Below are 17,070 nucleotides of genomic sequence, written 5' to 3' on the forward strand. Positions count from 1 at the left end.
AGAAAGAAGGGCTGCTTATGCACAGGGAGACAGCTCAGGGGGCAGGAGTGCATGGAGGGATGGACACAGGGAAGAGGTAATTATTGGGAGGAAGTGGGAGGGGAGCCGTTGCATTGTGGTAAATTGTGGTCAATGTCATAAGACAAAGTGTATGTGAACTGCTGTATGGAAAGTGAATTTGCTCTGTAAACTTTCACCCAAATCACAGTAAAAAAATAAATAAATAAGTAAGGTGCTTAAAAATTCGTTAGTGTACTCCTAACAGTATGCCATTTTCTGATGTGTGATTCACATCACATCTTTAGGACTTAGTTTCAGTTTTCTTCTGTGACATAAGAGTGTTGAATTACAGGACTTTTAGGGTACTAACTTGGAAATTTTTTGGTGTTTTTATTACTCAGGCTTTCAAGATGACATTTAATGAATTATTTATGAAATAAAGATTCCAATATCTTAAAAATGTTCTATATTTTATGAATTTTTAATATAATTTATATTATTCTTTTAAAAACACAATTGGATTATAATTGTCCAATTAGTTTAAATAACGCTAGCTGCTGTAACAAATAAACCTCAAAAGGTATAATAGCTCAAACGTTATAGAAATTTATTTCTTCTCAGTCATGTAAAATCTAAAATCAGCTCTAACAATTCATTGGTTAAAAGTCAGTGACTTTTAACTATAAGAGAGTCTGGGAAATAGAGTCCTCACTGTGTACCCAGAAGAGAGGATATAGGTTTGGTAAACAACTAGCCAGTTTTTGTGGTAAAACTGTGTGTGAGATAGTAAGTATTTGATTATTTTTTTATATTTAATACCATCAGAATCTCAATAGATCATGGGTAAAGGATACAGTCAAACAATTCACAGATGGCAATGTTGCTGTTAGGTGTCATCAAGTCAGTTCCAACTCATAGTGACCCCATGCATGACAGAAGAAAATGTTGCCTAGTCCTGTGCCATCCTCACAATCATTGTTATGCTTGAGCTCATTATTGAAGCCATGTGTCAATCCATCTCATCGAGGATCTTCCTCTTTTTTGCTGACCTCTGCTTTACCAAGCATGATACTTTCTCCAGAGACTGGACCATCCTGACAAGACCAAAGTACAAGAGGTGAAGTCTCATCACCCTAGCTTCTAAGAAGTAAATATTCCAGCTTTATAGTGACATTTGTTTGTTCTTCTGGCATTCCATGGTATATTCAATATTCTTCACCAAAAAATGCATCAATTCTTCCTCAGTCTTCCTTATTCATTGTTCAGCTTTTGCATGCATACTAAAAACCAAAACCAAAATCACTGCCATTAAGTCAAATCTGACTCAGCAACCCCTCCTTGGGTTTCGGAGGCAGTATCTCTACAGAAGTAGATTGCCCAATCTTCATGGCTTTGTTCACATTCACCTTAGTCTTCAAAGTGACATCTCTGCTTGTAACAGTTTAAAGAAATTTTATAGCAGATTTACAGTGCAATACATCATTTGATTTCTTGACTACTGCTTCCATGGGCATTGATTGTGAATTCAAATAAAATGAATCCTTGACAACTTCATTCTTTTCTCCATTTATCATGTTGCTTATTGGTCTATTTGTAAGAACTTTTGTTTTCTATATGTTAAGTTGTAATCCATACTGAAGGCTGTAGTCTTTGATCTTCATCAGTAAGTACTTCAAGTCTCTTTGCTTTTGGCAAGCAAGATTGTGTCATCTACATATCCCTGGCCAGGATGTCATGAAACTGGTTTAACCTTATGCAGTTGTTGGTCTTGGGATATGATAAAATTGTTTTAGAAAACAACTAGCAATATGTTTTAAGAATTGTAAAAATGTTTATACCCTTTATGGCAGTGTTCCTACTTTTTGGAATTTATCCTTAGTAGATAATCCAAAACAAATTTTTTTTGCAAATTTGCTTTGCAATGTTGTGAAGTAAAATAAAAAATGGAATCAGCAGACCATCTATCAATAGAGGAATGGTTAAGAAATTATAATATAACAGCTAAATTAAATACTATGCAGTAATTAATAATAATTATGAAGGCATGGGCCTGTGGTGTTCCATAAACATAAAAAATATGGTGTAAAAATATACCTAGAAGTAGATCTAACTAGTTTTTTTAAATTATTAACAGTAATTACCAACAGGGGTGGAACTAGAAATTATGGGGAGAAAGATGACATTTTCAATAAAAACATATACCTTTCCATGATTTTGAATCTTTTATCATGTACCTGAGTGATCTTAATGATTAAACACAAGTATATGCTATAATAATAATTACTTATAAATTATAAATGCTTGGAGACAATTGCTAGAAGGGAAAAAGAAACAATTGGTTTGTTAAGATGGTAAGATTATGTGCAATTTTCTTCTTCCTTGATTTCTTTTATTATTATAACGTTTGCATAATTTAAGAATGTGAAAACAAAAGAACAGCTGCTTTAAATACTTTCTGGAAGTAAATAAAGTATAAATAATACATTAATGCATGGATGAAGAGGGAAGAATTGAATGAATGGAAATACTCATAAAATATTTATGAGAATTTATATTTGTATTTGTAAAAGTAATTATTATAAAACAACCATAACAAATAGAAGCAGATTAAGAATGAGATAGTAGTTTAGCAAGTCAATCATAAAGCACAGCGTGGAATAGATGGACTGTGATTTGATATTAGAAGAAAGCCAAGGATGTGTCTGGGTGAGAGACATTTTAAACTTAGATTACTTGTATCCCTTGAGAAAATAAACAATCTTTCTATGTCCTCCTTTTCAGGAGATGATAAAGTGCTCCGGTTGTGGCATCCCAATATAAGCACCAAGCCAGTGGGGAAACTTGTGGGACACATGTTCAGTATCACTGAGATTGTAACAAATGAAAAAGATCAGCATGTCATTAGCCTATCCTCTGCCAAGGTAAGCAAAAGAAAACAACAAAAATCAAACAAAGGATTTTTTTCCCCTTAAAATTAACCATTGGAAAAGCTACATTATGTACAATTTTTGACTGAAATAGCTGGTAAACCCAAAAACAAACCCATTGACACTGAGTCTATTCTGACTCATAGAGACCCTATCGGACAGGGTTAGAACTGCCACACAAGGCTTCCAAGGCTGCAATTCTTTACAAAAGCATATTGTCTCATCGTTGTCCTGTGGAATGGTTGGTAAGCTCAAACTGCTGGTCTTTCGGTTAGCAGCTAAGTGCTTTAACCACTGCATCTCTAGGATTACTGAAATAGCTGATGGTCACTGAGAAAAATATTATCAATGTGGGGAAGGAAATGATGAGTCATTGTTCTATTTCTGAACACTAACATAAAGAACAAATTTAAGACAATTAAAAATAAAAAGTACATTGGAAAGCAATTTAAAAACAAAAAGTTTATATTGAGTTGATTCCAATTTATGGTGACTCCATGTGTGTCAGTGTAAAACTGTGCTCCATAACATTTTCAATGGCTGTGATCTTCTGAAAGCAGATGGCCAGTTTTCCTTCTGAGGTACCTCCAGATGTGTTCAACCACCAATCTTTTGGTTAGTAGGCAAGCACCACCTGGGCACAACATTGGGAAGAAAGCCAATATTAGCTATTCCCCACAATACTAGAACATAACAGGCCTTCCCTTTATAGACAAATAAGTTCAATAAGGTGGCTGGTTAAAATAGCAATTGATAGAGAAAAATAAATTCCTATGTAACAAAAATAAGTAATTAGAAAAAATAATGGTGAAAAGGATAAGATTCATAAGAGCAAAACTTTATGTCTTAGCATATGGGGTTCCCAATAAGTCTAGCATTGTTCCTTGGCTGGGAAACTGGTTGTGTCTTGGAACTACGCCACCAGGAATCCTGACTTCCCCGTGTATTGTTGTTGTTGTTGTTATTTGCCGTCGAGTCGGCCCCGACTCACTATGTGTCAAATAATATATGAGTCCCTGTTACGTGCCTAATAGTGTATCAGGCCTGTGCCTATACATCTTTTGATACTCTGCCCATAAGAAGCTAAAAATGTAGAATAAATCAAGCATAACTGCCTAAAATCTTTAATGACAAAAACTAAGAGTGACAAAAACATCAAGTTCAAATCTCCCAGTCTTAATGAAAATTAAACCTAATCATGAAAGCTCGTTTTGCAACTTGAAATCAGGAAGTACTCAAACTCTGCCCATGATCTCAAAAGCAAAGGCTGATTTGGCAGTATCTTATAAAATTTAAAATGTCCCTTTGTTTCCAAAATTCTATTTCTATGAATTTTATCACACATTAAGACATCCTATTGGCACAGTGCTCAGCTGTGAAATGAAAGGTCAGCAATTCAAACCCACCAGCCACTCTGTGGGAGAAAGATGGTAATTTGCTTTCATAAAGATAGTTGTTAGGTACCATTAATTTGGCTCCAACTCATAGAGATCCTACATACAACAGAACAAAAACATTGCCTGGTTCTGTGTCATCTTCACAATCCTTGCTATGCTTGAGACAATCATTGCAGTCACTGTGTCAATCCCTCTCATTGACAGTTTCCCCTTTTTCACTAACTCCTCTATTTTACCAAGCATGATATCCTTCTCCAGGGACTGGTCCATTCTGACAACATGACCAAAGTAGGTGAGATGAAGTTGCCCATTTTCACTTCTAAGTAGTATTTCAGCTACACTTTGTTCAGAACAGATTTGTTCAGTGTTCTGGCAGTCCATGGCATAAACTCTAACCCTAAACATATTTTAACCTTTTCCCTAACCGTAACACTAGATCCTACTTCTAGCCCTATTCCAATTTGAACTCTAAGCCTAAACCTGAGCCTAATACTGACACTAATTTCAACACTAACCCCTAAAACTATCATTAATCCTAACCTTAATTCTAACAATTAACCCTAACCTTAGCCTTAACCTTAACACTAGGTTAAGTCCCAGTCTTAGCCCTAGCCTAATTCCCAACTATAACCCTAACTCTAATCTCTAACTCCACCCCTAATCAATCCTAACACTAGCAATAACCTACATACTAGACCGAACACTAGGCCTCACACCCTAGCACACCTTACTTGAACCCTAACCGTAACTCAAACCCTAACACTTTCCCTAACAATAGACTAAGCCTTATGCCTGTACCTACTCCAACAGCACAATTCAAAGGCATCAGCTCTTCTTCAGTCTTTCTTATTCATTGTCCAGCTTTCACACACACATGAGGTGACTGATTGAAAATACCATGACTTGGCGTAGGCACACCTTAGTCTTCAAAGTGATAGCTTTGCTTCTTAACATTTTAAAGAGGTCTTTTGCACCAGATTTGCCCGGTGCAATACAATTGACTTCTTGAATACTTCCATGGATGTTGATTGTGGATCCAAGTGAAATGAAATCCTTGATAACTTTAATCTTTTCTCTGATTATCATGTGCCTTATTGGTCCAGTTGTGAGGATTTTTGTTTTCTTTATGTTGAGATATAATCCATACTGGAATCTGTAGTCTTTGATCTTTAGCAGTAAGTGTTTCAAGTCTTCTTCACTGTCAGCAAGCATGGTTATGTCATCTGCATATCACAGGTTGTTAATGAGTCTTCCTTCAATCCTGATGCCACATTCTTCTTCATATAGTCTAGGTTCTCAGATTTTTTGCTCAGCATGCAGATTGAATAAATACAGTGAAAGGATATAACCTTGAAGCACACCCTTCCTGATTTTAATCATGCAGTATCCCTTTGTTGTGTTCAAACAACAGCTTCTTGGTCTATGCATAGGTTTCTTATAAGCACAATGAAGTGCTCTGGAATTTCCATTCTTTTGCAATGTTACCCATAATTTGTTATGATCCACACAGTCAAATGCTTTTGTATCATCAATAAAACACAAATAAACATCTTTCTAAGATTCTTTGCTTTCAGCCAAGATCCATCTGACATCGGCAATAATATCGCTAGTTCTACATCTTCTTCTGAATCCAGCTTGAATTTCTGGCAATTCCCTGTCAGTATACTACTACAAATGTTTTTTAATTATCTTTAGCAAGATTTCACTTGCATATGAAATTAGTAATATTGTTCAATAATTTCCACATTCTGTTGGATCATCTTTCTTTGGAATGGGCACAAATATGATCTCTTCCAGTTGGTTGGCTAGGTAGCTGTGGATTTGGATCCTGTTGTGCTGCTGACAACTGTCCATGAGCGAACAACCCACCACTCTGCCTGGTGCTCTTGGATTCGTCATCAGCCAAAGTCAACAGCCATTATTCTGCTACCAACTTTGAGCTTGTCAGCCTCTGCAGCTGTGTGAGTCAGGAAAGCCTTGCGCTTGATGTTTGATCCAGGAACTTGGCACTTGCCAGCCACTATAACTGTGTGAGACATTTTCCTAATATATATATATTTACCTTAGGAAAATATATAAGCTTTACTGGTTGTGCTTCTCTAGAGATCCCAGCCAAACACATTTGGCTGTGGATCTAGATCTTCCAGATTTCTTGGTATAAATGAACAAGTGCTATATCAATCCCATCAATTCCTGGAGCCTTGTTTTTTTGCCAATTCCCTTATTTCAGCTTGGACTTCTTCCTTCAGTGCCATTGGTTCTTGATCATATGCTACCTCCTGAAATACCTGAACATTGACCAATTCTTTTTGGTACAGTGAGTCTGTGTATTTCTTCTATCTTGTTTTGGTGCTTCCTACATCTATCAATATTTTGTCCATAGAATCTTTCAATATTGCAACTCAAGGCTTGAATTTTCTCTTCAGTTCTTTCAGCTTTAGAAATGCAGAGTGTGTTATTCCCTTTTGGTTTTCTAACTGCAGGTTTTAATACTTTATTTTGTCTTCTTGAGCCACCCTATGAAATCTTCTGTTCAACTCTTATTTCACTATTTCTCCTATTCACTTTAGCTACTCTACATTCAAGAGCAAGTTTCAGAGTCTTTTCTGATTATTCATTTTGATCCTTTCTTTGTTTCCTGTCTTTTTAATGACATTTGGCTTTCTTCATGTATGATGTTTTTGTTGTTTCCCACAACTCATCTGATCTTCTGTCATTAGCATTCAATGAATCATATCTATTCTTCATATGTTCTCTCTATTCAGGTGAGATATAATCAAGGTCATATTTTGGCTCCTGTGGACTCTTTTTAATTTTCTTCAGCTTGAACTTGAACTTGTATATGAGCAACTGATGGTCTGACCCACAGTCAGCCCTGTCCTTGCTCTGACTCATGATACTGAACTTCTCCATAACCTCTTTCCACAGATATAGTCAATTTGATTCCAGAGCATTCCATCTGATGAGGTCCACATGTATAGATGCTGTTTATGGTGTTAAAAAAAAGATATTTGCAATGAATAAGTCATTGGTCTTACAAAATTCTATCATGCAATCTTGATCATCAGTTCTATCACTAATGGCATATTATCCAGCTACCAATGATTCTTATTTGTTCCCAACTTTCTCATTCCAATTGCCAGTAATAATCAATATATCTTAATTGCATGTTTGGTCAATTTCAGACTACTGTAGAAGTTGGTAAAAGTCTTTAATTTCTTCATCTTGGTGTTAGTGGTTCATGCATAAATAATCAGCATTATACTGACAGCATTATACTTCAGGATAAATTTTGAAATGTTCCTCTTGATGATGAATGTGATGCCATTCCTCTTCAGTTAGTCATTCCTGGCATAGTAGACTGTATGATTACCTGATTCAAAATGGCCAATACTAGTCCACTTCATCTCATTAATTCCTAGGATATCGATCTTTATGAATTCCATTCATTCTTGACAATTGTGAATTTTTCTAGATTCATACTTCATTCATTCCTTTTTCTGATTATTAATGAATGTTTGCAAGTGTTTATTTTCATTTTGAGTAATGCCCCATCAGCAAATGAAGGTCCTGAAATCTTTCCTCCATCCACGTCATTAAGGTCAACTCTACTTTGAGGAGGCAGCTCTTCCCCACTTGTATTTTGAGTGTCTTTCAACCTGAGGGTCCATGTTCTGGCACTATATCAGACAAAGTTGATCTGCTGTTTATAAGGTATTCAGTGGCCAATTTTTTCAGAAGTAGATGGCCTCATCCTTCTTCCCAGTCTGTCTTAGTCTGGAAGCTCCACTGAAACTGTCTACCATGGGTAACCCTGCTGGTATTTGAAATACTGATGGGATAGCTTCCAGCCTCACAGCAACAAACAAGGTACCACAGTACAACAAACTGACAGATAAGTGGTGGTCCATAAATATTTCAGCATTGGAAACTATCAGGCTCTATTGGGATGTTGTTGTTGTTGTTATGTGCTATCGAGTCAGACCCAACTCATAGAGACCTGTCCTTGGATTTCTGAGGCAGTATCACTACAGAAGTAGATTGCCCAACCTTCCTTCTGAGGAGTGGCTGGTGGGTTTGAACCACCAGTCTTCTGATTAGTAGTCAAGTGCCTTAGGCACTTGAGTCAGAATTGACTCAATGGCAGTGAGTTTGGTTTTAGATTTAGACCAGTTATATTTACAAAGTATATAGTTACCACGTTAGCTGTACAAAGTTATATGTACAAGGGAGTTCACTATTACCTTAATAAAATGAAACAGAGGGAATTATTGTAGCATCCATCAATAAAGGATGATTTACAATAAACTATGGAGGATTCTTCAACAGAATACTATATAATCCCTAGAAAGAATGGGGTAAATCTAAGTAGATAAGTATATCCTAATATAGAAATAACCTCTTTACATATTCAATCTCATCTAATGTTCATAACAACTCTCTGATGTACTAATGTTATCCTCCTTATATATGTGAAAACTGAGGCCCACCCAGAGAAGTTAAATAATTTGACCAAGGTTACACAGCTAGTAGTGGTGAGGCAAGATTCCATTGAGGTAATCTGCCTTCAGTAGCGGACTCTTCTAACAAAGATGAAATAGGGAAGAGAAGTAGGTGGGTAGGAAGGGAGTCTTTAGTTTTTGTACAGTTTGATTTTTTTTTTTTTACTAGATACAAATAATAATCCAGTAATTTAAAAAGCTAATTTTAAAATGATATTTTAAAATGAATGTCTTCACTTTTTATTTTCTAACCATCACTTAGCACACAAGAAAAATGTGAGAACAACATAATAAAATTCCTTAATAGTTTCATGTTAAAAAAAAAAGTTTATTTCTTCTTAAGCTACTTGTAAAAACTTAATAAATAAAATTTTCATTTAACTCACTACACAAATAATGTTATGTACTTACCATTTGCACTGCACTGTTATGCACACCCCAGTTTTCAGGTAAACCATTGGTCTACAGTACTATATTAGCTCTCCAAAGGGATACATAATCTCATATATCTTCGGGCTCTTCCAGTATACAATCATTTAATCAGATAACTGACCCTGATTTGATTCGTTTGGGATTAAAATCTTATTAACCTCTTGTAGCCATTGGGTAAAATTAGGAAGGTAGATCTTGACAGCTTCCCTTGATAAATCAGAAAATAGCGAATTCCCACTTCCCTCATTTTCTCTAAATGACATTGCAATTCTAAAGATTTCCTCAGATGCAATTTTCTTCATGGCACTGTGTTCAGACTTCTATCAGAATATTTCTCACAATGCATTATATTTGGAGTCCCTGGGCTAAGCAATTGGTTAACTCACTGGGCTCCTAACCAAAAGTTGAAGGTGTGAGTCTACCTAGATGCACCTTCTCTCCTGCTTAAACTGAGAAATAATAATTCTTTCATTAATCTTTGATTCTGTAGCCCCTAGCCAGAGTTCCATAATTATTTGATGCATGAATGGATTTTGTATGTTAGTGTTGCATCCTTTTTATACATTTTGTTTGTATCTGAGACACAATTCCTAATGGTCAGTTACTCTGACTCTGTTGTGTGCTGTTGAGTCAATTTCAACTTATAGTGCCCTTATAGAACAGTGTAGAACTGCCCCATAGGGTTTGCTAGGCTGTATTCTTTACAAGAGCATATCATCAAGTCTTTCATGGAGCCACAGGGTTTAAGCTATGTACCTTTAGGTTTGCAGACAAGCACTTAACCGTGTCACCACCAGGGCTTCTTACTGTGTGTCTCACTGCCATTGAGCCAATTCTGACACATAGCAACCCCCACTAGGTTTCTAAGGCTGTAAATCTTTATGGAAGCAGACTCTCTCTTCTTTCTTTCTCAGAGTGGCTGGTGGGTTCGAACCACCTACATTTTGGCTAGCAGTCAAATGCCTTAACCACTACACTGCCAAAGCTCCTTTACTCTGCCTCTGTTGTTGTTGTTGTTGTTGTTATGTGCCATCAAGTCGGACCCGACTCATAGCTACTCCTCCTTGGGTTTCCGAGGCAGTATCACTACGGAAGTAAATTGCCCAATCTTCCTTCCGAGGAGTGGCTGGTGGGTTTGAACCACCAGCTTTCTGGTTAGCAGTCAAGTGCCTTAGGCACTACACTATTAGAGCTCTCTGGCAGTTCAGTTTGTGTGTCAACTTGGCTGGGCCTGGTTGAGTGGATGAGCAGCTGGATGTAGTATTCCCCATGATGAGACTGGTAATCAACTCCATAGTGGAATCTACTGAGAGCAGCTGAGTAGCTGCCTTAGGGAATGTGGTCTGCTTCCTGTATATAAGCAGAAGCCTTGGAGAATGGTCTCTAGCTTATGGCATGCTTGGACCCTGCATGTAGCTGTGTCATTGTTCAGCAGCCTGCCATGCTCTGCCGACCTTAGGACTTACAATGGACTTAAATTAACAGCCTGCCATGTGGTTTGATAACATCAGGACTGTGCCTTTTTACTTTCAACCTTGGGTTTGTCAGTCTCAGCAGCCAGCAGCTGTCTGAATGAAGAAAAGCCTATAGCTTTAGTGGACTGCAAGCAGGAGGCAGAGCTGCACTCCAAGTTTGAGGGGCTTTCATCCAGCCCCTAGAGCCTGGCACTTTGAACTTGGACTTAAAGCCTCCAAACTGTGAGAGAAGAAACTCCTGTTTGTTAAGGCCACCCCATTTATGGTCTATATTCTTGTCAGAGCGGCACTAGATAACCAGAACAGAATTTGGTATTGAGAGAGTGAGGTGCTGCTCTGACAGATACCTAAAAGGTAGAAACAGGAGTGGAGTATATCCTTGTCCTGAGACCCTAGCTGAGAGACCCCAGCACATGGCATGAGAGATGGCAGGAGCAGAGCAAGAGACCGGCATGGGAGACGGTAGGAGCAGAGCCAAGAGACCAGCATGAGAGAAGGCTATAGCAGAGCCCAGAGACCAGTATTAAACAGCAACAGGCATACCAGCCCATGGAGGAGAAAGCCAGGTGTCATTGGGTAGATGGCTTCCTTGGCAGAGTGGGTTGCCTTCAGGCATTAAATGGTGAAGAGACTGGCATGAAATGGAGTAGCAGGTTGATTGGCCCATGGAACAAGAAAGCTGAGTATTTTTAGGGCAGGAAGATTTCCTGCAGAGTGGGCTGCCTTCAGCATGAATCAGCAGAAGCAGAGACCAAAGAAATGGAAGCAGAGCTGCCTCAGCCTGAAAGGGTAGGACCATGGCCTTTGGGGGTGGAACCATCACAGCCCCCTAGGTTTCAAAGAGCCAGACCTTCACCAACTAGGTTTTGGAGTGTGGGGCTGCTCGTTCATGTGAGCCAGTTGGATGGAGCCAAAGCTGCTGTCCAAGAGTAATGGGGTGGGGCTGCCATGCCCAAGAGGGAGAGGAACAGGGACTGCCAGGCCAAGGAGGTGAGGTCACCACTTATAGGAACTAGGTGACTGGAGCCACCCAGTGAGAGAAATGTGTACAGATACCAAGTTGACAAGGGGTGGAATTGTAATAGGTCAGTTTGTGTATCCACTTGGCTGGGCCTGGTTGAGTGGCTGGGCAGCTGGATGTAGTATTCTCCATGATGAGACTGGTGATCAGCTCCATGGTGGAATCTACAGGGAGCAGCTGAGTAGCTGCCTTAGGGAATGTGGTCTGCTTCCTGTATATAAGCAGAAGCCTTGGAGAATGGTCTCTAGCTTATGGCATGCTTGGACCCTGCATGTAGCCATGTCGTTGTTCAGCAGCCTGCCATGCTCTACCAACCTTGAGACTTACAAAGGACTTAAATTAACGGTCTGCCATGTGGTTTGGTAACATCAGGACTGTGCATTTTTACTTGTCAACCTTGGGTTTGTCAGCCTCAGCAGCCAGCAGCTGTCTGAGTGAAGAAATACATCTAGCTCCAGTGGGCTGGGAGCAGGAGGCAGAGCTGGATCCCAAGGTTGAGTGGCTTTCACCGAACTCCTAGAGCCTGGCACTTTGAATTTGGACTTAAAGCCTCCAAACTGTGAGAGAATAAACTCCTGTTTGATAAGGCCATCCCATTTGTGGTATATTCTTGTCAGAGTGGGACAAAGTAACCAAAACAAGCTCTTACTCTGCCTCTTGTAGTTGTTGTTATGTGCCGTTGAGTCGGACCCAACTCATAGCGACCCCTCCTTGGGTTTCCGAGGTGATATCACTACAGAAGTAGATTGCCCAACCTTCCCTCTGAGGAGTGGCTGGTGGGTTTGAACTGCCAGCCTTCTGGTTAGTAGTCAAGTGGCTTAAACACTATGCTGCCACACACCCTGGAGAGAACAATCATGGGAGAAGGAAGGGCTGCTTATGCACAGGGAGATAGCTCAGGGTGCAGAAGAGTATGAAGGGATGGACACTGGGAGGAGGTAACTATGGGGAGGAAGTGGGAGGGGAGCTGCTGCATTGTAAATTTTGGTCAATGACATGAGACAAAGTATATGTGAACTGCTGTATGAAAAGTGAATTTACTCCGTAAATCTTCACCCAAATCCTAATAATAATAAAAAAAAAAAAAAACACTATGCTGCCAGAGCTTGGACTCTGCCTCTAATCACTCTGTAATAAGCAACCATCAAGAAATTAATTAATACATTAGCATAACAGTGATTAGCATAAAGTCCCCCAAAAGAAAGCCAGGAAATATGGTTGAATCAATCAATCCTGCTCCTGACAAATACACATGTGTATTTTTCAAATTGTTCTCATCATCATTTTTTTTTATTATTTTTTCCTCATAAAAGGCTCCAAAAAAAATCTTTCTCTTGTCCTTTTCTTTGATGCTTTGTGACTAGGAACTTAGGCCTCCATTGACTCCTCAAAGTTTAATCAGTCATATGTTGTTGTTGGTAGGTGCTGTTGAGTGAGCTCTGAATCATAGCACCCCATGTACAACAGAAAAAAACACTACCTGGTCCTGTGCCAGCCTCACAATACTTGCTGTACCTGATCCCATCATTAGAGTCAGTGTGCCAATCCATCTCATTGAGGGCTTCTCCTTTTTCACTGACCTTCCACTTTACCAAGCATGATACACTTTTCCAGGTTGTCCCTTTTGACAACTTGACCAAAGTAGATCAGATGATATCTAGCCATTCTCACTTCCAAGGAGCATTCCAGGGCATATTTTTTAGTTCTTCTGGCAGTCCATGGTACTTTCTGTATTCTTCACCAGCACCACAAGTCAAAAGCATCAACTCTTCTTCAGTCTTCCAGCTCATTCATTGTGCAGCTCTCACATGCATATGAGAGAATTGAAAATACCATGGCCTGGGTTAGATGCACCTTGGTCTTCATGGAGACATCTTTGCTCTTCAGCACTGTAAAAAAGGTCTTTTGCAGCAGATTTTCCCAGTGCAATACATTGTCTGATGTCTTGACTGCTTCTTCCATTGGTGCTGATTTTGGAAACAAGTAATATGAAATCATTGACAACTTCAATCTTTTCTCCATTTATTGTGATGCTGCTTATTAGTCCAGTTGTGAGGATTTTTGTTTTCTTTATGTTGAGCTATAATCCATACTGCAGACAGTAGTGTTTAATTTCCATCAGTAAATGCTTCATGTCATCTTCACTTCCAGCAAGCAAAACTGTGTCATCTGCATATTGCAGGTTGTTAATGAGTCTTCCTCCAATCCTGATGCCACATGGTGAAAGGATACAACCCTGACTCATTCCCTTCCTGATTTTAAACCATGAAGTATACCCTTGTTCTGTTCGAATGACAGCCTCATCTATGTACAGGTTCCTCATGAGCACAATTAAGTGCTCCAGAATTCCCATTCTTCTCAATTTTATACATAATTTGTTATGGCCCACACAATTGAAAGCTTTTGCACAGTCAACAGAACACAAGTAAACATCTCTTTGGTATTCTTTGCTTTCAGCCAAGATCCATCTGACATCAGCAGTGATATCCCTCATTCAACATCCTCTTCTGAATCCAGCTTGCATTTCTGGAACTTTTCTGTCAATACCCTGCTGCAACCATTTTAAATTATCTTCAGCAAGATTTTACTTGTGTGTGATATTAATGACATTACTTGATAATTTCCACATTCTGTTGGATCCCCTTTTTTTGGAATGGGTACAGATACAAATCTCTTCCAGTCAGTTGGCCAGATAAATGTCTTCCAAATTTCTTTGCATAGACAAGTAAGTGCCTCTAGCATGCCATCTGCTTGTTGAAACATCTCAATGGGTATTCTGTCAATTCCTCGGGCCTTGTTCTTTTCCAATTCTTTCAGTGCAGCTTTGACTTCTTCCTTTAATACCAGTGGTTCTTGATCATGTGCCACCCCCTGAAATGGATGAGCACTGACCAATTATTTTGGTACAGTGACTGTGTATTCCTTCCATCTTCTTTTGATGTTTCAACATCATTCAATATTTTGCCCATTTTGTTGTTGTTGTTATGTGCCATTGAGTAAGCCCTGACTCATAGTGACCCCTCCTTGGGCTGTAGAGGCAGTATCACTACAGAAGTAGATTGCCCAGTCTTTCTTCCAAAGAGTAGCTGGTGGGTTTGAACCACCAGCCTTCTGGTTAGCACTCAAGTGCCTTAGGCACTATGCTACCAGAGCTAGTATCTTTCAATATTGCAACTCGAGGCTTGAATTTTTTTTTTTTTTTTTTTTCAGTTTTTTCAGCTTGAGAAATCCTGAATGTATTCTTCCCTTTTGGTTTTCTAACTCCAGATCATTGGACATTTCATTATAATAATTGACTTAGTCTTCTCTAGCTGCTCTTTGAAATCTGTTCAGCTCTTTTATCTTGTCATTTCTTCCATTTGCTTTAGCTGCTCTCCGTTCAAAAAGAAGTTTTAGTTTCTTCTGACATCCATTTTGGTCTTTTCTTCCTTTCCTGTCTTTTCAATGACCTTTTGCTTTCTTCATGGGTGATGTTCTTGATGTCCTCCCACAATTCCTCTGGTTTTCAGTCATTGGTGATCAATGTGTCAAATCTATTCTTTATATGGAGGGATATAATCAAGGTCATATTTTGGCTCTCATGGACTTGTTTTAATTGTCTTCAGCTTCAACTTGAACTTGCATAAGTCTGTTTCCACAGTCAGCTCCTAGCCTTGTTTTGGCTGAAGATAGTGAACTTCTCCATTGCCTCTTTCCACATATGTGGTCAATCTGATTCCTTTGTATTCCATCTAGCAAAGTCCATTTGTATAACTGCTGTTTATATTGTTATAAAAAAGTATTTGCAATGAATAAGCCATTGATCTTGCAAAATTCTGTTATGTGATCTCCAGCATCATTTCTACTACAAAGGCCATATTTTCCAACTACTGATGATTCTTCTTGTTTCCAACTTTTGCATTCCAACCACCAGTAATAATCAACACATCTTGATTGTGCGTGTGAAAAATTCTGACTGCAGAAGTTGGTAAAAATCTTCAATTTCCTCATCTTTGGCTTTGGTGGTTGGTGTGTAAATTTTAGCAATAGTAGTATTAACTAGTCTTCCTTGTATGTGTATGGATATTATCCTCTCACTGGCAGTGTTGTACTTCAGCATAAATCTTGAAATACTCTTTGTGATGATGAATGCCATGCCATTCCTCTTCAATTTGTCATTCCTGGCTTAGTAGATCATATGATTGTCTAATTCAAAATGGCCAAAACCAGTCTGTTTTAGCTTGCTAATGCCTAGGATATCAATCAGTCATAGAGTTGGCTGTTTTTCTCAGTGTTAAAAAAACAGTCCTCCCACCTAAATTCTGCATTCCTAGTTCATTTGAATATCATTACAATCATTTTATTACTACTGAAAGGTGAATATTATTGTAATTTCATTTTTTATATATATGTAATATTTAATTTTTAACATAGACTATTTTGCCACCCCAGGACCACTTCCCTGGGAATCACCTGTCCTCTGATTTTCTCTCCATGCCAATTCAGTTAGCTCCTGAAATGTTTTACCCCTTGCCTTCTTTCTAAACCTCTTCAGGAGCAATCTGCTTCCACTTCTGTTCTCTGACGTTTTGAAGCCATAGTATCCATCATAGGCAAACAGTGAACTCCTGGAAGGAATGAGTAAAAAAAGAGAATCAGAATTCGTAGTGCCTGATTATATCACTACTCTCCTTTCTTCCAAAGTAGCTAACATATTATGACTACCTAAGAGTAAAATAAATTGATTAAGTTTTCCAAGCTGTCCCATTTATTAACTGATTTATTCAATTGAAAGGAAATGTTAAGTATCTATGTTGTGCCATACCACTGTAAATTCTTTTTGGACCAAGATAGGGAATAAGAAAACAAGCAAACAGACCAAAACCAACTAATCAGCCAGACAGCAAAATGCATAAGACACTGGGAAAACATTTTGCACACACAGTACTGTGTTGTCAGTGAAGGCAAACATGGGTATACAGGTGGATAGATGGGTGGACAGGCTAAACTATTAGGTATGCCTATGCATCAGGGAGTGTACCCAAGGCCATGTATAGGGTTGGCAGACAATGGTTCTACAAGTGTATTTGTGTGTTCTGTACGAATTTCCAGGTGTATAGTAGAGCCGACAAGGGACAAGGGTTGTAGTCACTTCTTGGTCACAGCCTATACGTAACCCAGAGGGAGGGAGGGCTTGAACCTATGGGCTCAGGACCACAGTCACAGGGGACATCAAGCTCAATTGGCATAAAATACTACACAAAACATTATTCCACCTCCTACTTCGGTGAGTAGCAACTGGGATCTTAAAAGCTTGCAAGCAGCCATCTAGATACA

At 38.7% G+C, this 17,070-nt stretch overlaps 1 protein-coding gene across 1 annotated transcript in view; it reads left to right on the forward strand.

Annotated features, from left to right (window-relative positions):
* WDR64 (WD repeat domain 64) overlaps positions 1–17,070 on the forward strand; it is a 363,829-nt gene that overhangs the window by 134,330 nt on the left and 212,429 nt on the right. Inside the window, exon 10 of the mRNA XM_042781201.1 lies at positions 2,782–2,921. Coding sequence (XP_042637135.1) covers positions 2,782–2,921 — 140 coding nt within the window. The remainder of the gene's footprint in view (positions 1–2,781; positions 2,922–17,070) is intronic.

The sequence above is a fragment of the Orycteropus afer genome, unplaced genomic scaffold, assembly GCF_000298275.1.
Source record: "Orycteropus afer afer isolate SDZICR_OR568_19922 unplaced genomic scaffold, OryAfe1.0 scaffold00096, whole genome shotgun sequence".
NCBI lineage: Eukaryota > Metazoa > Chordata > Mammalia > Tubulidentata > Orycteropodidae > Orycteropus > Orycteropus afer.